The sequence below is a fragment of the Ambystoma mexicanum genome, chromosome 5q, assembly GCF_040938575.1.
Source record: "Ambystoma mexicanum isolate Mex_15411 chromosome 5q, UKY_AmexF1_1, whole genome shotgun sequence".
Classification (NCBI taxonomy): Eukaryota; Metazoa; Chordata; class Amphibia; order Caudata; family Ambystomatidae; genus Ambystoma; species Ambystoma mexicanum.
Window position 1 is genome coordinate 1,236,090,319 of NC_090933.1, and position 26,405 is coordinate 1,236,116,723.

Genomic DNA, 26,405 nt, shown 5'->3' on the forward strand with positions numbered 1-26,405 from the left:
AATCTTTATGACTATACCAGCTCACAATACACTGGGAAATGATTGTTGGTTTCAAATGCCACCAATACAGACCTCGTGATTTCAATGGGGGAATTAATTGATTTACACACGCAAACAGGGGGTTTTTTAAAGGGGAAATAACTAAGACAATGCTGAAAGAATGCAGGGCATACACAATCTATAGTTTGGGTATTTCTACCTACAGGAGAGGTCTGATCTGGGCATCAGGGAGCATCAGGGTACACCGCTGGGATGGCATGGGGTCAGTCAAGGATTTCCTAAATCCTCCAAGAGTCCCAGTCAGTCTCTTTGTCTCCTGGATCCACTGAAAGGTTAGGCCTCTGTCTACTGGGAAATCGCAAAAGGGATTGGTAGAGTGTCACTAACCCACTCTCACCTGTGTGCTGATAGGACAAGGGAATAGGGCAGTGCTTTGGGTCAACTAGGGGAGGCGAGAACATCATCATCTCACTTTAACAGGTGGGCACGGTCTGCTTCGGGGACATGGAAATCTCACTGCATGGCAAGTACCTTTTCATCTCCATGTTTTGACATATATGAATATATTTTTGAAAACTACATTTTACAGTGACTCACATGAGACTAGTCCGGTGTCTGTACGCCATTCCTGTGCAGAGATAAAGTTTTTCTCTATTTACTCTGGTACTATATCGGTGAGAATCATGGCACTTTATGGGAATCCTACTAATCATACTTGACACGCTTTAATACACTTTCTATACCTCTGGAATTCACAAGAAGGGCCACATCACATTTTCATGAATAACTTTAGTTGTGTTTATCCCACAAAAATCATTTTAGCATTGTTAGGTGGGGTTCATTTTCACCTTTCCTAAAATCCTAGAATGACTGTTGTGTGTTGTATATTGTCAATTGTACACGATAGAAAGCATTTCTACCATTTTAAGCAATGTACAGCCACACTCCTCATCTGCTGGGCCCCCACCCTCCTGGAGCACATGATGTCAGCAGAGGGATCTGTGTTTAGATTTCACCTCCCCATTCAAGGGCTAATGGCCACTAAAGGGTTTTCTTTATGGGCCTTGTGACCGCCGGTCACAAGGGCTGCAGAACAATGCAAATCTTATCTGGTTTTCACTGCAGTTCCCATCTAAGAGTATATTATTTCTTGTATTTTTAAGAATTGGTTCTGATTGATGATGCCACCCAGGCCAGATCTTCAGGGCAGCAGGGAAAAGAATGCTGGGGTCAGCTTCATCACTGAAGAACTGAACTTTCCTGCCCCAAGCCACAAAATGCCTTTTAAACTCACAATGTATTTATTTATTTTAATTTATTTATTCATTTATATAGTGCACCTAACCCCCAGGTATCGGGGTGCATTTTGTAGGATTACACAATGAATTACATAACAAAACAAGAGAAACAGTACAGTCCATACATTAGTTACAGTTACATTACATGGATAAAGGAGGAATAGCAATGAAATAATAAAAAACAGAAATGCAAGGGGAAGCTTATATTTATGGAGCCTCCTGGGCGACGAGCCAGTTTTTTTTTACATTTTTCCTGAAGCAGTGGATTGAATGTTCTGCTCTTATGGCTACAGGCAGGGAGTGCCAATTTTTTGTTGCTAAAACAGGGAAAGACTGCCCCCTGATTTCTGTAGCTTGAATCTAGGAACCCTGAGGCAGTGTAGTTGTGAGGACCTAGTAGGTCGGTCTGATTGGTTTCTAGTGAATTTACAAGTCAGGTATATATGCGCCGAGTTAGAAAGGCATTTATGGGTGAGTGCTAAGATTTTGAATGCTATTCTGTCTTTAACAGACAACCATTGGGCATTGCATCTTACTGAAGATATATGATGAGTTCTTGGTATGTTTAGGGCAGTTTTGAGCGCATTATTTTGAAGTGTTTGTAATTTCTTTAGGTTTTGCTTGTTAGTTCCTAGGTATAGAGGATAACAGTGATCTAATTTAGATAAAAATGAGCGCTTTAGCTAGAGTGATGCAGCTTGCTGAAAACAAGAAGGGTCTGCAGGCGTCTATTAATTTGAAATTATAAGCTGCGGCAGAGGCTGACTTGTATACTCAAAGTCAAGGATGAGTCGAGGTAAACCCCAAGTGTTTTGACTTCCTTGGACACGGTTATGTTGATGCCATCTGTGATAAAGGATTTAAAATGATTGTCTAATTTATTTATTTTGGATTGGGAACCAATGAGAAGTAATTCACTCTAATCATCATTGAGGCAGAGGCCGTGTGTCGCCAACCAGGCCTGGATGATAAGGTACATTTTATTCAGTAATTTTGTGTCAGAGTCGTAATTCCCAGTGATAGGGATGAGAATTTGGGTGTCATCTGCATAGTCAGTGTAGGTGACACCCAAATGGTCGAGGTTATCGAAAAGGGGTTTGGTTAAAATATTATACAGCGTCAGTGGCACGGAAGACCCCTGAGGTACTCCACAAGTGACCGGTGCTGGATCAGCCGATGCACTTGGTGCAAAGACTCTCATAGTTCTGCTGTCAAGGAAGGATTGTATCCAGGCCGTAGCTTCATCTGAGAAATGAGCAGCTGAAGATAAGTGTTTGCACAGAACGTTATGATTGATTAAATCAAAGGCAGTCGATAAGTCTAGTAAAAGAAGGAGGGCTTTATTGCTGTTGTCTTTTTGGTCGTCCAACTGCGTTTTCAAGTCTAGTAGGGCAGTTTCGGTGCCATCTCTAGGTCTAAAACCTTATTGACGTAGGCTGAGAAGATTGTTAGTTTCTAGGTGTTCCTGTATCTGTAAGTAAGCTGCCCTGTCTATAATTTTCATCAGGAATGGATCTCTGGTAATTGGTCTGTAATTTGTGGGAATATCTGGATCGTGGTGTTTTCTTTTTTAATAGCTGGAGGACCCAGGGATCTTTCAGGTTAGATGGGACCGTGCTAGTTTCAAAAGAGGTATTTATAAGTGTGGTGATGAATGGTGCAAAGTCTTTTGCTGCTTCTTTAATAATAGATGCGAGCAGATGTCCCCTTGGCATTTTATTGGTTTGAGGCTGGTTATTAAGTTTCCTACGTCATTGATTCGAGAGAGGGGTGATTCTGAATAGGCTGCAAGGTTTCGAGGAGGAGGGCTGGAACTCAGGTCGATGTGAGTCGAGGCTAATACTGAGTTTTTTAGTTTCTATTTTTGCTTGTAGAAGCGTTATTTTATCAAGAAGAGCCTTTTGAATATTGGTGAACCAGGTCATATCTTTGGTGCACGTTTCAGGTGGTGGTATGGGGGACTCTAACTCTTTGAGGATGGTGAAAAGTTCTCTGGTTCCTGATTTGGCATTGTTGATTCTGGTATGATAGGTGTCACTTTTAGTTTGGTGAATGGCAGATTTGTAGCAGCTGGAAGCTTTTAGGAATATTTCTTTGTTTGAAGCTGAGGGGTGGTTTTCCCATAATGTTTCAGCACTTCTTTTGTTTTTGCATAAGGATTTGCGGCTGGGGGTAAACCAAGAGTTTAGGTGAGCGTGTGGCTTGGATTTGCTGACTTTCAGTGGTACTACAGTAGCGATAGCTTGGCGTACCGTTTGGTTGCATAATTCTGCTAGTGATGAGGGGTCTGTATTAATAGTAGCATGGTTGAGGATGGGTTGTAGTAGAGGCAGTAGTTTCTCTACTGTAATTTTCTGGTTGCTTCTAGTGAGAGCCGGCGGTGCCGGGGGATTGCACAAGTTAGGTCGATTGCAGTTTTATAGGGTGAAAGATGATTCTGTGGTCCGACCAAGCGCAAGGTACGTTGGAGAGGATGTTGATGTCACAATTGAGGTCTGCAAACCAATCAAGAATTCTCCCTATGTTATGTGTGGGCTTGGTAATGCAGTGTGAGAAGCCTAGTCCTGTAATCGAATGGGTTTAGGCTGTGCATTGTAATCAGTTGTGTCTTGGAGGCCTAAATTAAAGTCACCAAGCAATATGATTTGGGATCCTAGTTTGGTATTGTCAGAGAGGAGTTGTGTAATATCTTCCTCGAAGGTGGATATTGGGCCTGGGGGTCTGTACAAAAGGTGGATTTTTGCTGTTTGTGATGCTGAAAGCAGTAACTTAATGGATAGGAGTTTACCTGAAGGGACTGAAAGAATAAGTAGGGCTCTTAAGCCCAGTTGGACTTTGGATATAAAGGCGACTCTGCTGCCTTTAGAAGATTCTTTATCTAGTCCAATGACAGTCTAGTTATGCGGTATGGCTAGTGAGAGGGCCAGTCCTGCAGCGGCGTGGAGCCACGTCTCGGTTATGGCTAGGAAGTCAAGCTCATTCGAGGTATTGAGGTCAGTGATGTCTAGGGGATGTGCTGTCAAGGATCTTGCTTTATGAGTGCTCCCTTGATAGGTGTAGTAATGTTGTTAGGGCTACTTGACGACATTGAGGAATTGGTTAAGATATTAGAGTCGTTTTTGACAGTGTTGTTGTTAGGAACGAGCGTCTTTGTCCTCGTAGGCGTAGTCTTAGTGTTGATTGTGCTTCTCTGGTTGGATGAAGGTAAATGGACCTCTCTGAATCTAGATCCTAGTCCGAGGTTCCTAATTATAGTGGGACATGGTTGGTTGAGTACAGGTCGGCAGGTATAACCCTGGATCCATTGGATAGGCCTCAACATACAGGTATTATTTGCTGCTGTCTTCGCAAAGGGGTTTTGTTTAGTAGACTGTGGAAGCCAGGGTGACAAAAACTTTGCAGGTGGTATGGTGTCATCGTGAGGTAGTGCTGATGACATGGTAAGGGAGATGCTGAGTTTGTTTAGGATATGGAGGGGATATAGTAGGCATTAGTAGGCTGCAGGGTGTCATACTTCTCATCTTTGGCAATGGTGGCTAAGGCGTGTGGTAGCATTGTGCTCTGTAAGGTTACCCTAAGTGCAAGCAGAATGCACGTGGGTGTGCAGTTATTCTTTGGCATGACTTATCAGGATTGGCTGGTTTTACTTTTAAGCTCTTTGAAGGCATACGGTTTGAGCATATATAGAGGTGTCCCTACTAAGTTGTTCCTTGCATACAACTATTAGCTACGTACATCATATTCACACTTTTAATGGTTTTGGTGAACCTTTTGCTTTGCAGATTGTCACTTTTTTTTTGGAAAACAAAATAACATTTTGTTTATTTTTTTCTCATGAAATGAACTCCGTTTCACTGCAGCTGCTTAAACACACAATTCTGGCATGTCATTTAGGGTTCTGTGGACTGCTGTTTCGTGGAACTATCAGTACAGCTCTTCATGGATTTGACAACACATCCTGGCCACGTGTCCTTCCTTCATGTGAAGTTTTGCGCACATTTTAGCATCTTCAGATTTTTAGACCCACTTTCTCTCTTTTCTGCTTTGTTTCCATAGGCCTTCTGCGCTGGCCTTTTATTTAGGGGCATGCCCACCAACGACTCTGGCCTCTTTTATTTCTGGCATCCAGGGGCTATTTCACTCCACATTGACATATGTATGGATTTACTGCAACAGGACTTTTCTGACGCAGTTTCACTTTCTCCACGATGTGGATTTGATGGTATGCAGTCCAAAGTTGTCACTAGAAAATGATAACCCATTTTGAGACGTTCAAAAGTTGATAGGTCCAAAGGTTAAATGCTGATATTTTCCAAATTTAGACATTTAAATTTCTGCAACATACAGGTATCTGCTAACCCTCAAATGATAAGAATGTTTCAATATTAAAAATGTTAATGTTAGAAAAAGGGTAAAGCATAGAGTTGAAGGTATTGTCACATTTCAGGGAACAAGTAATTATTATAATACAAAATACAGGTATGCAGTATTAGGTCAGCATTCACTTGATAAACAAGTGTACATAAATTAACACAATTTACATAATAATCCATCCAGCCATACAGAACTATTTAGCATGAAAATGAATTTCATGTTTTCTCTATAATGAAGGGGTGTATGTTTGAATCACTAAGTGCATAGTGCAAATGAGCTCTGAAAAAATAAACCCACATGGGGAGCATTTACTCAGGTCATGCATGTGCACATTTGAAGATCTGTCTGAAAGGTGGCCAATTCACATTTGACTTGCTGGGGCGTCTGTAGACTGTACACAATAAGTAATGCACAAGTCAACAATAGACCGTGTGGAGGGGGTGCTTCTCTCGAATGGGACAAAAAGGGCCCCAAACAAAAACCTGTAAGCGAGGACCTTGGTCCACACCCCTCCTTTAGCCTCTGTCTCAGTTGGGGCTTTCTAGGTAATTTCCTCTCAGCTGTGTCGGTTCTAATACTTCTCTTTGTTGACAGTCATGTCCTCCTCAGCTGAGCAGATGAAACAATAAGGCGATTGTAGGTAGCTGCCGGAGGGGGCAACCAGCAGATGGGCATCAGGGGTGGCCAGGATGGGTCTGGCAATCTCAGGTTTGGCCACATTGAAGGGAGGGAGTTGAGCAAATTGTCACCTCTCTTGGGATGACATAATTCATTGCTCGATATACTCTTAACTTCGATCATGTTGTAGTGCATGACCTGGCACCTACCTCTGTCCTATGCTCACTGCACTTACCTCCCTCTTTTGCAAACTCCCAGGACAATATTGACATTTGTTTATAGTCAGTTTATATGCCAGGCTATTATGCAAGTCTATGCAAAAAGGATGAGCATACTCGTCCTTGGCACTTAAGCGGTTAAAGGGCGCCATTGTGAAGGGAAAATATGTCACGGAGAAGGGACTTACATTGCTGGGATGGAGAGAGCAGAGAAATCTAAAGATAAGACTTGATCCTAATGAGGAGGAGAAAGTGCTACAGGTGGGGTGTACACCTGCTGAGAGACATCCCAAGGTGTTTAGGAAGGGTGTTGATAAAATCCTGGGCGTTCAACATCAGATAATTATTAAGAAAGGAAGTATACCAATTGTTGCCAAGCCGAGAGACGCTTCTTTGGCCTTGAGGGATGGAGTTAAGAGAGAGTTGGACAAATTGTTACAGATGGGTGAAATTGAGAAGGCAGGGGGTGTGGATTGCACTTCACCGTTAGTAGTGGTAAAAAAGGGATCTGGTGAATTGAGATTGTGTGTGGAATTGCAGGAGGTCAACAAATGTGTGTTGGTTGACAAACATCCGTTACCAAACATAGGAGAGAGGTTGGCGAGTGCGAGGCGTGGTAAGGTATTTACGAAGTTGGACATGGCATCCGCTTATCATCAAGTGGAATTGGAAGAAGGATGTCGGAAATTGACAGCATTTATCACACATGAATGGGTATTCCAGTTCACCAGGATGCCATTTGGGCTGGTATCTGCTTCATCTGCATTTCGGAAAGTAATGGACAATTATTTAAGGCAGTGAAAGGTGTCTTTTGCTTTCAAGACGATGTGCTGGTGTGTGGTGAGACAGTGGAAGAGCATGATAAGATATTGGACACAGTGTTAAGGATCTTCGAGGAGAAGGGGATCACATTGAGGGAGGAAAAATGCAAATTTGGTGTGACCAAAGTAGAATACCAGGGTCATGAAGTGTCTAGTGAAGGGGTGAAACCGAAGGGAGGTCTGGCGGATGCCATAAAGGAGGTGAATAGGCCGGCCAATAAGGTCGAATTGTGGTAATTCCTTGGGATGACAGAGTTTTACCAAATGTTTGTGGAGTATTATGCAGTCACGGTGATGGAGAAGAGAAAATTGTTGAAGAAAGGTGTTGACTTTATATGGAAGGAGGAATGTGAAAAAGAATTTGAAATGATAAAGGAGTAGATAAATTTAGCACGTCCGTTAGGTTGTTTTTATACGAGGAGGATCAAAATCATTACAGTGGATGCAAGTGATGGAGCTGTTGGCGCTGTGCTGTCACAGTTTTGTGACGATGGGAGTGAAGAAGTGATTGCCCATGCGTCTCGAGGATTGAGAGGTGCAGAAGTAAGTTATTCTATGTTAGAGAAGGAAGCCTTAGCATGCTACTGGACTGTGGAGAGATTCAAAAACTGTGTGTGTGGAACTGATTTTGTGATTCGAACGGACCATAAACCGCTCAAGGTGATTTTTGAGAATAACGCTATGGACATTCTGGGTCCTGTTGATCTGGGTTATGGTAGGGGTAGGTTTCTGGTATTGGTCATGGATCTATTTTTGAGATGGTGTGAATTCAAGGTTGTGAGAGAGATTTCGGGGGAGAGTATGGTTGATGTGCTTTAGGATATCTTTTGCAAAGGAAGATGTGCCAGAAAGTATCTTGACGGATAATGGTACACAATTTACGGGAGGATTTTTTGCTGAGTATTTGAGGGAATGTGGAGTAAAACACAAGAGACCGCACTTTACCATCCTGAGACTAATGGGATGGTTGAAAGAATGAATAGGTGTGTGATCGAGAGTGTTCGCATGGCTCAAGAGAGTGGGTATGATAAGAAGGTAGCTATCCAGGAGAGGTTATGGGCTTTGTGCATGGCTTCACATGCTACCACTAGTCCGTGTCCATTTGAATTGATGAGAGGACGCAAACCCAATTCCATTGTGAGTCCTCTGTGGTTGGGTAGGAGTAGAAATTCCGACTTGGTTGTGGATGAGGTAAGGAGGATGTTAAAAAGGAAAAAGGAGAAATGGGTTATGAGAGCGAATGAATGGAGGGGCAAGAAGGAGTGAAGAGTAGAGAGTGGTGATTGGGTAAGGATCAGGAAAGGTGGTGTTGAGAGAAAAGGAGTTTCATTGTATTCTGAACCTGTGAAGGCGGTTGCTGTTTTGAAAGGAGTGGTTTGGGTGTTGGGTGGTCAGTTGTGGAACAAAGACAGAATTGCAATGGAAAGAAGGAGTGTAGTGTGATCATATGTGTGTGTGTGTGTTTGTGTGTGTGTGTGTGTGTGTGTGTGTTTGTGTGTTTCTGAAAGGGGGACATGTGTTATAATGTGACTTGGATGGAATCATACTATGTCTCATAGAGCTTCCTCTGAAAGGAGTTCTGATGCTGTCAGAGTGTTCTTTTTTACTTTCTGTTAATTCTAGGGTTTGTCAGTTGAATAGTTTCTGTGCTGTCTGTGTGTGCCTTGGCTCTGTTGAGGGTCCTTATACTATATAACCTGCAAATAAAGCACATTAGAAAATACTACGTGCCTCAGAGACATCGATTTAACAGGTACATTGTGTACTATCGCGCTGGGGCAATGAATATAAGGCGTGCCTGCTGTGTGGCGAGTGGTATGTGGTAAACCCGTATGCCACTTAACAAGATGAGTTTAGAAAAACCATTCGCACTTCCTGCTCGGCCAATACTTATATGCACTGTCCTTTAAAGAATTTTCCATTAAATCAGTTTCCCAAAATCTTGTAAGGCTGCTTGTGCAGTTTACTTACTGGTGGTTTACTTGTGCAAAAACAGCCAAGACGTGTTTCGACAAGATGTCTTTCTCAAGGCTGTGCGTCCATGTTATAGCAAACAGGTTGTACAGTGATAGATACAATGTTAATATTCGGTTCACATCCGACATTTTGCACAGGTCAATACGGTGTGAAAGTAAACTAAAGATAGCATAGCACATATTATAGATCATAACATAAAATAGAAACAGTTCATAAAGTTTGTACATACCTCAAAAGGGCAGGGTTCCGGAAATAGGAAAGAAACTTAGGTATGGGAAAAGGTTACTCATCATACAGTTATCGTATCGTGTTAGGCGTTGTGATATTGTTATTGATAAAGTGAGTACTAAAACTACCCTAGTCCCTTATAAGTCACAAGTGTTGTCGGTCATCTAAAGTAATTTTTCTCGTGGGAAGTGTTGTAACTTATGTGCAATTGTTGATTTGTGCCTCCACCAAGTCCATTGCGATTTAGAGTTAAGAGTGGATAAAATCTAACCATATCGGGTAACTTCTCTGCACCAGTGCCACTATACTAGTGACGATTGAAAGTGTTATGACAAATCTAATGGCTGAGGGCTCACCCAATAGTTTCCTTTTATAATATCCTGTAAAACAAGTAGACAGAAAAAATATATACCTCGGTATCAAAATTTGAGATTACAATGCTGTTAGCTACTTGCAAATGGCCAGAGTGTCTGTATTAGGCAGAATATAAAATGAGTTTGAACAGTGTTTATCCTACCTTAGCAGGTCGTCCTCATATGCCTGTAACAACAGCAAGTGTTCACCATTCTACCCGTCTCCCTCATTGGAATCTGCAAAAAGCAAATAAAGAAGATTGCATAAAAGTGTTGGCCCAGCGAATGGTTTTCTAAACGGATATTTATCTGCATTCAATTTGATTTTCTGTTTCTATTTACTTTTTTTTCAGCATCACTGGGTTATTCTCCACTGTGAATCATAAGTGTAACTTATTATAAAGTATATTCATTTATCACACCTCTGTTATGATTGTCTTGATACATATTGCAGAATTAATCCTCTCACCCACTCTTGTGTATGTAGTATTCGGTAAATTCCATGGGTCGCATTACACGGTAGGCGGTAAGGGTTTACCGGTACCGGTATTTTACCGGTACCGGTAAATCCTTACTCGCTTACTACGAGGTCCCTTTGCGGGTTGGGGATTTTAACGCCTGCTTCTTGCAGGCGTTAAAAACCAACCCGCAAAGGGACCCAGGGAGCTAATTACGGTACCGTAATTTGCGGTGCCGTAATTAGCGCCTTCCCCATTCCCATTATGCCCTATGGGGCAAAAATGGGAATGGGGAAGGGCAATGGTGGAAGGGGGAATTACCGCCCCTCCAACCTTGGAATGGGGCGGTAATTCCCCTTTCCACCAAGACGGTGCCGGTATTTTACCGGCATGAACCATGGCGCTAATTGCGCCATGGTTCACCGCCTACCGTGTAATGAGGCCCCATGACTGCAAGGTCAAGTGCATAAGAGGCTTTGAATGTAGCACTCTAATCCATTAAAGATGTATTTGTATCTCGAATTCAATGGAAGGTTACCAGGCTCTCTTCTATATAAAGGTATATTACCTTTTGGTCAACGTGTGCAGATGGATTGTCTTACTGCTGCAATAGTGGCTTTCATATTGGTAGATTTGACTTGACGGGTGTTACTATCTAGTTGATCTCTTGTGTCATTCTTTACCTGTAGACACAATACAAACAGATACTATCTGCAAGCAAAGATTCTATAATGTACTGGACCAGTATTGACGAAAGGTTGGGCCCCAGCACATTTTATGTTTTTAAATCAGAGAAAGACTGTGCCACTCCAAAAAAGGACACCACAACATATATGTGCACTAGCGCAAGTTTTACACTGACGCACACATTGCACTTCACTGACGTAATGTTGTGTAATACAAGCAAGAGACAGCGGTAGCACTGGACCCCCCATAAAGAAAAAGAGGTGTTAAAACGGACTATCATGAAATAAACAAATGGAGAAATGACCAAATGTTTTTTTTTAAATAATGCGGGGGACACCTCCCACGCCCCCCCTGTCTCCCTCTCCCTTACCTATTACCCTTACCCCACACCTGTATTTTAGTAAAATGTTCCACATTTTGAAAATAATCGGTAAACAATTTCGGTAATTTCTCCATTCGTTATTTTAAATTCGATCATTTCTATGGATTCCGTTAAAACCCCACATTATAAAAAGATTGACTCAAATAAAGCATAAATCACACAGATTTTTGTATTCTCATAACTTTGATACTGTAAATTATATACGTGCAGGCCTGCTTGGGGAGAGGGCAAACGCACTTTCCCATTCTCATGCCAAATTGTACCGTTAAGCACTGACAATTAAGCACAAACAGGGAAAGCAAACATGTTTTATGTTTTGCCTTATCTCACTGAAAGAAATGGCAAGATAAATGAGTAGATCTGTTTATGCCCGGATTAACGTTTCTATGATTCCGCTCCTATTTTCTGTCTGTGGCCCCAAGATGTATTGCCAATGAGAATTGCTGGAGCTTTCTGGCCACTTAGCTACTCTCATCAATGAGAGTGGTGGAAGCATTCTGGCCACCCGATTGGTTGCAATGCAGGCCTTCCTGGCTAATCAGTGAGGTGAACATTTCCCCAGACCCATATTACCAAAATCTTTTACCTTTCTGATTAGGACACGGCGTGCACAGACCACCCAACCTTGAGACCCAGCCACTCCTCTTCTAAAATTCTAAGGAGCTTTCCTCTTATGGCAGAGGAAACATTATTTCCAGAAATGACAGAGGTCACAGCCATTTAATCTGCACTTCCACTTCCAGTTCATGAGGCTACCCAAATAAGTATATTTACATTATGATTATAAACTCCCAAATGTTAGGGTATGAAATTAGCACTAAGGCCTTTTTGCATTATTCATTACTGATTCAAGAATACAACCCCTTTACCACAGACATATTTATTAAACATAAAGATCTCTAGTAATTCAAATATTCACATAATTTGCTTTGTATGGAAAGCAGCCAGGAGCCACCATTGATGTTATTTGTCCCCTTTGCCTTTCTTATACGGGTATATAGAAAGTGAGCAATAGGGCTGTCCCAGACTGTCCATCTTGGAATGATATCTTCTATCTAAGTGTAATTTCTTGTTAAGACTACAGTATATACTAGAAGTGATAATTGATGATAAACATTGCAAAATTGTAAAAATTGAGAAGAGCCAGTATATAATGTTGGAACAATTCATGATTTCCCTTTTTAATATCTTCTTTTGTTGGGACTACACTCTATTTTATCTCTCTGAGTGTCCTTCCATCTTGGAAAGGGTTGATCTCGGATTAACGCCATCAACATGCTCATTACCTCCCCTTGTGTGAACAATGCAGTGCGATGGCAGCATTCCTGCAGGGCACACACACTGACATTGCAATGTATGCCACCTAATAGAAGGGTGGTTCCCACCTCGGGGGATGTCTTTGTCACTGCTGCTCTCATTCTACCTGTAACCATAAAAAACAGCACATCCTTCCCCTCCTCTCAACCAGAGAGAGAGAGAGAAAGAGAGAGAAAGACAGAAACAGAGTAATAGAGTTGGAGACAGAGACACAGTGCAAATAGGGAGAGAGTACTAGCTTTCCCTGGCATACAATATGTCAAAAAAGCTAGTACTTCCTTAATTATCTTACCCATGAACCACAGGCCCACTAAGTTTGAAGTTTCAGAGGAATTTAATGTGAAAGTATTCCCACACATGTACCGACATTCACTTCCCTCCAGCACATGTTCATCATTCTTCACCCAGGACAATGCCTCTAGCTTGCTATGCCAGTAGTTGCTGTCACAAGAGAGCAGACGAATACAGGCTTGGAGCCATATTAAAGCACAATCTCTTCATAGCAGGTAAACAGGAATCCAGTCTCCTGTCTTCTACCTTTTAGCCTCTGTATCAATATTGCCAATTATACATTATTCTTTTCTAGATTATTGGGAAATGTTCCTATATTACACGGCCTGCGGTAGCGGGCGTATAGTTATGGTTAAGTTGCTCAACCCATAGAAAGACCACTTTTTGGGAGGCTTATAACTTTGCTCTCCATGGACGAATCCTCATCAAACTTTGCAAAAAAAGTATATAGCTCGCTCTGGCAATGTTTCGTGCACGGGGGTGAAGTTATAGGCGGGGTCCCAAAACACTGTTTTTTTCGATAGACTACATGGAGAAAAACTTTGGGCATGTGTGGAGGCCAAACCGCCGGATGGATTTTCACCAAATTTGCAGCAAGAGTGCAGGCTTGGACCCGAAAGTGTGCTTTTGCAAATTTGGTGAAAATCTGTCCAGTAGATTTTTTAAAAATAGGTAAAATGTAGGTCACACAAAATTAGTGATGTCTGGCTTCGCTCCACGGTCTCATTTCCCTGTTCGCTCCGCGGTCATAACTCCTATTGGCCCAGAGGTCGGCGTAATGTTAGCAGACATACGACGTGCCCAGTGGTTGGCTGGAGAGAAGCGCGATATGCATCATCATTTTCTGTACCGTCTGCCATGTTATATACGAGGATAGTGCGGTGGTGAAAGGGGCTCGGAAAAATGCTTTGCAGTCTCTGGTGGAGGGAAGAGAGGCTGGAAAGGGTGGGGGATTGAAAAATGGCTCATATGTTGTATTTGTGTTGGTGCAAGAAGATAACAATGTGCGGGCAGTGTCCATGAACACTCAGTTCACGGATAGCTCCTGAAGCGAGTAGCTTTTGTGGTGAGTGCAGGCAGCTTTCGGTAGGGTAGCATAGGTCCTGAGGATCTGTGTATAGAGTATTGGTTGCACGGGTGTGCTATGGTGTGGTGATTGTGAGCACGTACTACAGTTTTGGATGCATGGCTGGAGGTGATGGAGTCAATAGGCCTGGAGTGTGTCCACTGGGTGAAGTGTTCCAATACTGTGTGTACAGAAGTGTGTAGGGTTCGGGTGGATGGGTTATGTGTTTGGGTTGTGGTCACTGGTCAGATTCCTGTGTAGTTTACTTCATGACAATGTATTGGTTGCAAGCACTTAACAGCGTCTTGGTTGCACAACCTATGTTCTGAAGATTTTGTGGTTTGGCTGTAAGTAGTACAATAGTATGTGAACTGAAGTGGGTAGGGCCGGTGGTTTTATGTTAGGTTTGTGGGTTGTGGTAACTGGCCATATGTTAGTATGCATGGCTGTATTACGTTGTAGTGGTTGTGGCCAGGGCCTAGGTGCTTGGTTGCGTCTATGCCCTGGCCGCAACCACCCACTGCAACTTAATACAGCCATGTATGCAAACACTGTGCTACTGGTATATGGCTTCGACAAATATGCGTATGGAATGTATTTATATTGTACGTTGCTCGATTGTAACCTTTTTTCATATGCATTCTACCTAGGGTGGTCATCTTTATAGAATGGTTCTGAAGGACAATGTAGACTTGGTAGTGCACTAGAAGTGAGCTGCAATGTTTGCAGTTTCATCTGGTGTAATTCGTTCACCTTCTTCCACATTAGGGAATGATATGACACCATTTCAGACTGAAATAATTTCCTCTAGTTCAGACACTTCGGGTAGTAGCGAGAGAAATACGATATTGAGGGAGTAAAGGATTTGCTAAACATTATACATTTGAAATGTGGATAATTTAAGTACTTGACCCCCAAAGGAGCAGCTGACAATGGACTAACCTTTCACTGAATAATTGGTCATAGAACTTGGTTGAGCAACATGAGGATGTATTTATTCTTTTTTCCCATATCCTGCATGGAAGGGCATAGTACTACTAGGCGCACTACTGTGAGCCACAACCTTTTCACTTCACTTTCCAAAGTGTCATTAGTTGCTCCAATGATTTGCTGCTGCTATTTTCATTACGTTCGTGGACTGCGTAGCCCAAGGTGCTATGTCATGACCCAGGTCAGCAAAACGGGAAGATAAAGGCAAGATGAAACAGACATGCTTACACAGAGCGTACACTCTCTGTGTTGTCATACATAGTATTTTTTCAGTGAAGATTTAAATAATTAATCAAGAATAGTGTGTCATGTTGCGAGTACTTTTATTTTTCAAAGAATGTTCACAAGAAAGTGTAAGCTGCATGAGACAACCGATTATTTTGTTTGTGCGGGTAACTTCGAGCGCAGAATGTTGTGTATGCTTTTGTGTCCTTCTTCTGGCGCCTGGCAAATTAGTAAAAGAATTAATTGATGGTGCTTGGTGGTTCGTGTGGGAGAGCACATGTTTTTCTGGATTTGACAAGGTGAAAGTTCTTGTTTCCATGGTTTCTTACATCATGCATGTTTGGATGTTGCTTCTGAATGCCGGAAACGCAAATGGACAGGTAGGGCCATAGCGATCGTCCCAGAGAACAATGACCATAAACACACAGATTATGCTAATCTTAAAATGCTTGTTCCAGAATCTGTCTGCTGGCAAGTGGAAGGGGTGACACGGGCAGTAAGATAGAAGGTATCTGCGAATGAATAGGAATAACAATACATTTAAATAGCCATTATCAGTGGCAGATTAAAGGCCAAGGGCTCAGTGGGAAGCATGTGACAAAGGGCCCAATGTGGGCGGGGCATGGAGGTGGAGCTTAGGGTTGGCGGACTTAAGTGCGGTCACATGCTGAAAGGCGTCCTTTGCAGACAAAAGCTTTTTTATGTACAGTTGACTTTATTACAGGCTCCAGAGTCCTTAACACACACATGTGAAATAATAATAAACATCACAGATGCAATTACAGAGTCTGCACACAGTATACTGTTGTTTCATATTAATAATACAGTGTCCATTCATATACTACACTATCGAATTCTCTTGCTTTACACCGGAAAACCTCTATCTGGCATGCCCAAAATGAATGCATAACCACATTGATTTGCTTCACCTGTTTCTATACCAATGTATACAACAATGTATATACTGTCAAATTATTGTAATATGTGATTTGCTAGAAAACCAATTATTTACCCGTTTGCCTCCCATCCATTAGCACATACTGATATGAAGTATATCTGTGAAGATATGTGATTACATGTTTACATTTCCGCCTGGTACAAACTCCTGCTTTTGCTATTTAAACAAAGTGTGTAAATCTGGCAAAATAATGCAATCTAATCATGGTTGATGTATCAAATTTGAGAGTCATAAAAGCAAATCAGTGTGCAACTCTAGCTGTGAAATAAAATGTACTCCTAGAAGCTGAACGAGAGGCTGGGCAAACACACAAAACCCAAGTCACAAAGGATGTACATAGTGCTGGCTATGTTCGGTATAAAGAACACGAGCTACAGTGCGCATAAAGACCCCAATAGAAGGTATTGCAGGTTGCGCCTACAGGAGGCCGCGAACACAGAGTGCGGTAGGTTGGCCATATGGTGTCTAAGCAAGACTGGGCACATAGAACGACTTCCAGGATGGGCGGATAGAACTCAGGCGGCTGTTTACATGGTTCCAGTAACACGCCCTTAAGGGAGAGAGTGGAACGGTTGGGGGAGTATAACTGACAGTGACTTCCACAAACCTTCTACGTGGGATCCTTATATGAATATGCAAGTTGAATTGGAAACTGCAGCAACGCACGTGTTAATGAAAGCATCAAAAAAAGGTACAGCCAGGGCAAAAATGTATATAGTGCTTTGTTCCCAGTACTCCTTCATTTTGAACTATGGCGGGTAGTTTCTGATATTGCAGGGACTGCTTTATCATTTCTATAGCTGTATACGGAAATGTAGACACTAAGCAGTACTACAAAAGAGTTTTGCTTCTATACGTAAAGTGGATGGTGCATTTCTTTTTGCACATGCATACAAACAGTGGAGGTGGTTGTGTCCACGGAGCTAATACGTGTTATTGACTTGTGTCAGGTGTTCACCCAAAGGCTTGCTGTCTTATTTGTAAGTGCCATTCTCTTTACATGGCTACCCACATGTGCCTCGTCTTGTAAACGTGGCTAACACTTCCTCGTTTGATTTGTTTTACTTTTTGTGTATTATTTCAATGCCAGCGAGTGCTTTGGTAAGATACATGTAGTTTTCCTTTTCTGTGTGCATTCTAGGCATTTCATAGCAGATGTGTTAGTGGGGGAAGTGGTTGTAAAAATGATAGAAGGAAAGAAGAGAATAAGAGTTTACATATTACAATGGGTGAAATGGGTAAAATAAAACTTTGAAACTTCACAGTATTGTAAGTGGGAATTGATGCTAGGAGATGGGATAAATGACAGTATGCCAATACTGCCAACCCTCCCGATTTAGGCGGGAGTCTCACGATTTGTCTGTGAAAAATGTTGCTATTTTTCACATTCTCCCGCCTAAAATAATTCCAGACCCAATTCATTCCAAATGGAAAAATATATGTCTCTGGATTACGTAGATGAAATGTCCCTCCCAGCTGCCTCGGAATGTTGGCATGTATGGTATGCTTATCGAGTAGGTTGTACAGGTTAAGTGGCAGGTACTCTGTGCATTTGTAAAATAGTTGGAAATGTACTCTACAAAATATATGCATACCTGTAGTTTGTGTTGATGGATGCAGATGTGGATGAATCTGGAAGCAGAAATCTTTAAGAGTTTTACAGTAGTTTGTGCTGCAGGTGTTTTGCAATCACACAAGACCTGTACTAAGAGTGATGAAAAGTAGATCTAAAGTGGTGAACTGTGATCACAGAGTTAGATGTTGAGTATTTGGATGTGATTGGTGGATGGGTGTGTGACTGCTTAACAGTAGCCAATGAGGGAGTGGTGCTGAGAGTGAAGTGGAAAGGGAAGAAGGGCTGCCCTTGTGCTATGTGGTCTGCAGATACCGCAGTAGTTGACGGATCGCACGTGCCACATCCAGGGCTTTTCGGAATGCCTGTCATGGAAATGTGATTGTACTGTTGGGATTAGCCAATCAAGTGTTAAGGGGGTGCTTTACAGGAAAGGAGGGTTATACTTCTTTTTCATGTATAGGTTTATTGTGCAGTGAAGATGGCTGGTGTTGGAGAGAGGCAGATAATTACTGTGTGGATAGTGGGAGATACTTTTGTGCATTATCTACAGAAGTAAGCTGAGGCAAGAGGTGTTTCTGGAGATCTTGGTTTTCCAGGCCTGCATGCTTTCTGGTACTTTGTGCCTGGCTGTTATTTGCAAGCATTGCTTGCTTTGTGAAGAGATATGGATACCTTTGGTGGTCCTGATGGTTTGGTACTGCACTGTGGAGGAGAGCATTTAGGGTACATTAGTGCCTTGAGTTTGGTTCCAATCTTGAAGAAGTTGGTGCAAGAAGTGATGGTGATGTTTCCTATTGAGAAGGTGTTTATACTTCCTAGAGCACAGTGGAACAACCCTAATATTTGTAATCCCCAGCAAAATGCACCGGCACTGTTAATAACACCCACCCGCCCGCAGACTCAGAGTGTGCTGGTCTGGTAGCAACGGTGCCGGTGGGCAAATAGCGCCATGACTACCACCAATCTCGGAATGAGGCCCTCAGTGTGTGTGTACTAAACTTTAAAATGTATGGCCTTAATCACTTAACCTTTCTCGGTAAAAGAGCAAACAAATTGCCACAGACCTGGGACTTGCACCAGCCACGGGAATATGGAAGCCGGTAACTTGATGGTTATGTAACTGGAGCCCAGAACACACACATTTTAACTTTTTAAATAGCAAATTGACAGTTTGCACTCAATATTTAATGCCCTGAAAACTGTACTGTATGTATAACTAGGTGGCCCACAATGTACCATGACACTTTGATTCAATAAAGATATACATTACTGTATATTGCGATATTGTGATATATTTATTGTGATATTATGATGTATATTCTGATGTTATTGCTGTTGTTAACCTTGTGTTTGTGTAATTTCGTGATTTTGTGTTTTTGTAAATGCTTTGCTTCTTTGATGTAACAGTTGTTAAAGTTCTATGAACTAAAATACAACTATAATAATAAATAAATAAAGTAATTCATTTTGGGAGTTTGATTAATTTTGACCTGCAATAGAGGAAAAGGGGTTTGAACATCTGATCACAATGATAGGCAAAATCCTAGGATTGGAAAAGTGGTTTCTCTGTGAAATGGTGTCACCTGGCCAGCCAGTGAATACATATTCTCATGCTGTAGTGACCCAAAACAATACCCGAGGTAAACGAAGAATTAAATGTAACAAAGTCGTAAAAGTTAATGTCAATGATAAACATAATAAAAACACAACAAATAAAAATACACTGTTTCAATGCATAGTTTAAGAAAATATATTTTGTGATAAAAAATTGGCAATCGCTACATTACTGGGGAGGCCCCACATTGGTTCCTGGTTTGTTGACGTGTAGTGAATCCCTGTGCAGAAAACATTAAGGGGAGACATAGCAGGCGTTATTAATCAGACACTGCCAGTCACTACCAGACCCTATTCCTACCAATCTCTTTGGGCCTCATTACGACCCAGGCGGTAAGTTACCGCCTGGGCCGTGACTTTACCACCATGGCGTAAACTATGTTTACGCCATGGTGGTTGGCGGACTTACCGCCCCATTCCGACCTTGGCGGGGCGGTAAGTCCCCAATCCCTATTTACCCTTCCCCATTCCCATTTTTGCCCCATAGGGCATAATGGGAGTGGGGAAGGCGTTAATTACGCCACCGTAAATTACGGTGGCGTAATTAACTCCATGGTCCCTTAGCGCCATGGATTTTAACACCTGCTAAAAGCAGGTGTTAAAAGCACCATGGCGCTAGGGGACCTCGTAATCAGGCGGTAAGGGTCGGAGCTGTTAACGCTGCCGTAAACCCCTTACCGCCTGGGTCGTAATGAGGCCCTTTGTGTTCAGACAGCTCGCCAAGTGCATGCTCCATGCACAGTCTCTCCATGTTCGACTTCCTTCTTCTGGTCTTCAAATGCGTTCATGGCCTTGACCCTCACCAAACGGGCTGACTCTCTTCCCACTATTCGCCACCTTACACACTGCAATCCCAAGCCTTCAAAACCTTACCGCCTTGTGCGGACACTGCGCTGTCTCCTGCTGATTCTCTGCCAGCCTCCCCATCACTGCAAATCCATACCCCCAGAAAACAAGAACCTCACAGTGACAGGGTTCAAGGTCACCTTTAAGAAACACCTTCTTTCACTGCAAGTAGACACACAATGGCATCGCCCCTCCCTTATTTTCTGCATCCTAGTCTACATAGTGGGTGGGTGCATGTGTGTGTGTGTTTTCGCACACACACACACTTCGTTTGTATGTTTGTGTGTTGATAGCGTAAATTATACATTACATATGTGTATCCACTATCCCTCTCTAATGTCCTCCCTCTGCCCTGTCTTGAAGTTCCCAGCTCATTCTGCTCTCTATTATGATATCCTGTATAATATTATCTCGGTTGCATGTGATAATGCCGCCTGGACTTTTTCCTGATCCCTAAAATGCTTTCCCCTAATATTCTAGGAGGGGTATCATTTTGTATTATAAACTCCAATCCTGGAATATTTGGTGAAAGTGTTCGATTTTACTGATGGTGCATCTTCCTGGAATTGCCGGCTCCTGGCCACCATTTTCCCAGGCGACTTTACCACTGGACAACATTATCTCCTGTAAACAGAAATGTGACCGCCCTGGCTGCCAAACACACCTTAAATGTAGTGCTTCTTGTTGTTATTCTGCATTTTCTCAACTAAACAAGTGTAAAACACACAATATTGGAAACTCTTCAAGAGGGCTGAATTGTTTCAGTGCATGGTTATGACTTGGTATGGTGGAAATTGCATCTGCCCAGCACCAAATGGGTAATATTGTTTCCGGCGGCTGGCATATGGATTGTGGTCTTTCAAGATATTGCTATGGAGACGATCTCAGCTGATTCTTCTTGCATCGTGCAACTTCTTAGCAATGTCTAATGTTGTCTATTGATGTTGGTTGCTATTTTAATTTAAATACTACAATTTTTAGGTTACATGCGATATTAACAAATTGAGAAATAAATAAAATTTAACCAAATAATAGAAAATCCCATTTTTTTTTAATTGGGTGGCTCCCCTTGAAACCCCCATTTACCCATGCTTCTACCACACCCCAAACCACCCCCACACCTTTTAATCTCTAGCCCCACCCCCTATATATTTAGCATTCAGTATTTTGTTCGGTAAAATTGCATTCGTCATTTCCTATTCGATATAATCACTGTATACCCAGGTTTTAATGCTCGATACTTAGTGATGCCTGATTCACAGAGCATTTTCCTATAGGATTGCACCATTGTAGAATACTTCTGTGAATCAGGCCTGACGTGTCGATGTCCAAAAACCTATGTCAAACAATTGGCTACAGTACAAATCATTGGTACCGAGCCACAGCGGAAAGTGGTCAAATTCACATAAATACGGCGCCCACCACCGCCAACTACAGGAATTTCTGCTTCCAGAAGAGGCCACACATAGTTGACCCGGAAGCAGTTTCTTTGAACCCTTGAATGACTTGTTTCTTTTCCTCGCCATAAACATTTGCTCATCTTTTCCTACTGTGTTTTCTTGTAGGTTTTGAGAACCAGGTGACGCTTATCACCAAGTCGTGCGTCACCCAGTGCAGCACAAAGAACTATCCGGTGATACTGGCGTCCTACTCGGTTTCCTGCTGCAACAAGAACTTCTGCAACTTCAGCGGCACAGAAAGTTTGACGATCAGCCGCGTGGCAGTGGCGCTTTCCTGCGTTATCAGTCTGCTCTTCCATGCTGCCAGACTGTGATGGCAGCCAGGGGGTGGGATAATGTTTGACCGGTCAGGACTGGCTTGACCGCATAAGATGACTGGAAAGCTCTCATTGGTTCTTATGTATCAACAGACTCTTTACTGCACATATCGACCCATACTGTACCTTGGTCCAGCGTATGTTATGAATGTAAATCACCTGACAACATTTGAAATCCTTTAGTGGGCAGGGGTGCAAAACAACACTAGTGTTTTCAACCTTTCATCAACATGCCTTGGAAACAGTCCATGCTGAAATAGGGACAGCTAGCTATTCTGCACATAGAAATGTCTTCCTGATGGGAGTAAACACTCTAAGACTAATTTTCAAAGCATAGGCATCTCAGAAATACGCACAATGTTTAGTGATCGAAGTGAGCTGGAACGGTTGGGAGCGGGGTTCCATTACTTTTACTTTTTACTATTAACCATTTCACTGCTTTTTACACCCATATTCACCATTCCAGAACTGCACTTTTTGAAAATAAAGCATACAATTCCACTTTACCATCCTTTAGCAGCTGCAGCTAAACTGAAATCTGACTGAACATATATGAAGCCTAAGTGACATAGCCTGGATGCATTTGAGTGGCTTCATCTTAGCAGCGGGAAGATGGGGGTGTTCCTTGTAAAACTAAGAAGGAATTTCTTCTCACGCTCCATCTCAAATTTATTTTTGGAATTCTCATCAAGTTGTTATCTCAGGAAAAGGTCTAAGATAATATAGTTTCAAAAGGTCCATGCCATTCGCAAGGGTCACTTTTTAATGTCAGGTGGCTATAGAGGAGTTGTCCATTCATACCCATGGGCAAGTGTATAGTTGTAGTAGAAGCCTTAGTGAGTAGTCGCTTGCACTATTCTAATCCACGCCTGGGGGTCCTTCAATGAATCTTATTAGCAGACTCCAGGTGACTCAAAGGTGATTCGTTTCTGGGCGTAGGGAAATTGATTGTGTCCAAACTGTTTACAGGAACCGGGTGTGGCTCCCAGTAAAGTAGAAAATTCAGCTAAAAAGTCTTTGAATTCTTTTCAAATGCCTTCAATATGGCTGCTCCTGCCTACCATCTGGATAGCATCACACAGTATGACCCAGGATGGAACCTTGTCTTTTGAGAATCACAGACTATTCATCCCTAAAATTCTGTCAGGCCCAAGGAAATGAGGCTATCATTCCTGGGATACAGGGTTAGGAGTAAATGACCAAATTCTGTTAATAACAATGAAAGCTTTTTTTAGGTATGCAGTCTTTTCATCGACAAAAGATTCATAGACTCTTTTTCCCAATCGAAATTTGTTTATTGAAAACTTTTTCCATCGAAATAAATATTCATTGAATTTTTTTCATTGAATTTCTTACTCAAATATACCATACAAATGTTATAAGAGAAATCTTTGTTTTTAACATACATCTTTAACTTTGTTGTTCATTAAACTTATTATTTCTATAATGTACGTTTTCCAAGAAAAAGTTTAGTTGGAACATATTTTCGATAGATAGAATTCGATGAAAAGACATGTAACCCTTTTTCTAGTTCCCTACGCTTGTTGAAGCATCATCTGTTGAGGTAAATTTTAGGTAGATGATCTAGTGGAGATACAATCAGCGAGTCTAGGCAATATATGAATGATTCCCCTGACTTGTGGACTAAGAAAACAAAATGAAAAACAATACAGGGCCACCACCTCCATTTTCCCATTTCACCCACTTGGCTGTCAACCGGCCATGCTGCAACACCTTGTCATATGTTGCAATATGCTCCTGTCAACCCTGTCCCCCGCTGAGGTCAAAGAGCCACTACTTTGTTCGGTTCTCTTCTACCACTGACAATGCGCATGTCACCTTATTTTCCAAGGTCCCCTGCACATTTAGAGCATTTTGGCTCTCAAGCAGGATGGATAAACGTAAACACTTTGAAACGAGGAATGACTGCATCTTTTTTGTGTAGTTAGAATGCCCCCCTACCACCTCTCTCTACTCCACACCTTAACTATTCCCCTTACATCCCCCACCCCTATATTTCTTAAACATTTCCCCAAATTTGGAGAAATATGCGTAAAAAAGATGCAGTCATTTCTCTTTTCGAAATTGTTCTGGTGACTTTTTCTGCGTATACCAACAGGTTAGTGTAGAGAGTTTGCAACATGCACAGCTGTACTCATTGGCTCCCTGCATCCACGTGGGTCGGGGACTGGGAACCACTCACATATGCAGGCAACTGCCCTCTCATGCGGAGAGACCACTTGTTCATGACAAACACTGGAAAAGGCAGGAAAAAGTGCATCCCCATTTTGAGGACAAAGCATTTTGTTCACACATGTGTAGGTGGTCCTATAGCAGAACCTTCAATTGAGAAGGGAAAACAAATTCTTAGCAATGGCACCTAGGGCCTAAATATAAGGTTTTTCTTTATTCATTTCTGGTAGAGAGGAAAATACTGATAGCTTTTTCCTAAAGAAATACTGATGCATAAGGTTGGCAAGTGATAGGCCCGGAGTCACACAATTACTCAAGTGAAGAAGCTGTACTTCGAATTCAGGTGTGCTGGTATAAAAGTAAGCAAGTTAGTTATCTTCGAGATCAATAATCCCTACGCCGTGAGACCCCTATGACTTAATCATAGAAACAATGACATCACCCCCTGGAACCTCCTCACTTCATTCTTTCCTGAATTATTTACACTGAGGGCTTCACTCCGAGTTTGGCGGTATGACCTACTCATTTACCGTTACCGCATGCAGTAAACATGATGGTAGTAGGAAGGGCCGCATGATTCAGGGTCATGCCAGTCCTTGAGTTATTCACCACTTTGGAAAAGCAATATTTCTGCATGCTGCAATGCCGCATGCGGTAACACTTTTGTGTTGAGAAAATGTCCTCCAACAAAAGCAGCCAGTTTTGAGAGTTTCATTTTCCGAAATTCAGAATTTGGTTGAGTGGTAACACATCCATTATATCCGAACATTGGATGTTTTGTTGCTACCGCCAAACTCCCACTCTAGGTAACACTTTGAGTGCCCTGTGCCTATGGATGAAGCCCTCTATATAAATCCAATGTGCCCTTAGGCCATATACAAGCACCCTAACTCCAAGGCATGTGGCAATTCCATAAAGTCTCCAACTCTTAGACCCAGTGACCTCAGAGCAAAGGTTTTGTTTAACCCCTGGCACCGGGACCGCACAGAGACACAACGACAAGACGGTTATAACACCGGCCTCGTTCGACATCTCCAATCTTACTCTCTATATAGTAAAAGAGTGTCAAAAAATTAATTGTGTTTACTTTTACAGCTGAGACGTCTTCAAGCTCATCAAAATCTGTATCTATGATAAAATATTTATTCATATTCCACGTTCTTTTCCTTAGTTTATTTCTATGTGTAGGGGAGTGCACGTCTGTAGCTGTGTACTTATTTTGACCTCACTGAATTGCAGAATTCCTGTCATTTGTGCTCACAGATGTGAGTGAGTGAGTGAGTGAGTGAGTGAGTGAGTGAGTGAGTGAGTGAGTGAGTGAGTGAGTGAGTGAGTGAGTGAGTGAGTGAGAGAGTTCTGAGATGGTTTGCGTCTCTGTCCGATTCGGTTTTCCAAGGGGATCTATTCTGTGACCTACTCTATGAAATCTGTGTGTTGAGTCTCTGGCGGTCCAACCGTGCCTTGGTGTCCATCAGGATGTAGGTGCCACTCAATTAGAGCTCAGGGTGTCATCAAAATAACCAATGCAGACAATAAAGGTCTAACCAATGAGGAAGAACATTTCTCTAAATACGGGGACACGTTGAAACATCCTGACTATCAATAGGAACACGCGCTGCTGAAGTCAAAGCAAATATTACCAGGAAATACAGCTAGAAAAATCTGGACTCAAAGCTTAGAAGCAGAGGCGTTGATACGGGCGATGGAGGGCTGAGAGGGCTGTAGCCCCTGGTCTTTTGGTTGTCGCACCAGATAGAATCTCAGGAGCAACAACCAAAAGGCTAGATAGCCCTGAGTCCCCACAGTCCTGACATTAGCAATGCCCCACATCTTTTACAGACCTAGAAACACCCCTGCTTAGAAGTCCATCAAACTGAAATATATTTTCAGTCAAACAGAAATTAACAAAGTCAGTAACATAAGAGTTAAAGAGTTAAGGAGAAAAACGTTTGGCAATGTTACTAGCAGCTATGCTATGTTCACCATACGGACTCGCAAACACAAGAGAAATGCCTTTAGACTGAAATAGGTAAGGAACAAAGAGAGCCACTCCAGCACCCAATCAGCCAGGAAGCAACCAATGAAGTCAACATGGAGGGAGATTGAAGGTGGGAAGCTCTTTATTGCTAAGCCTATTG

At 42.2% G+C, this 26,405-nt stretch overlaps 1 protein-coding gene across 1 annotated transcript in view; it reads left to right on the forward strand.

Annotated features, from left to right (window-relative positions):
* LOC138497967 (lymphocyte antigen 6E-like) overlaps window positions 1-25,423 on the forward strand; it is a 79,968-nt gene extending 54,545 nt beyond the window's left edge. Inside the window, exon 3 of the mRNA XM_069621742.1 lies at window positions 21,863-25,423. Within this exon, the coding sequence (XP_069477843.1) occupies window positions 21,863-22,071 (209 nt within the window). The 3' untranslated portion in view covers window positions 22,072-25,423. The remainder of the gene's footprint in view (window positions 1-21,862) is intronic.
* The last annotated feature ends 982 nt before the right edge of the window (window positions 25,424-26,405 follow it).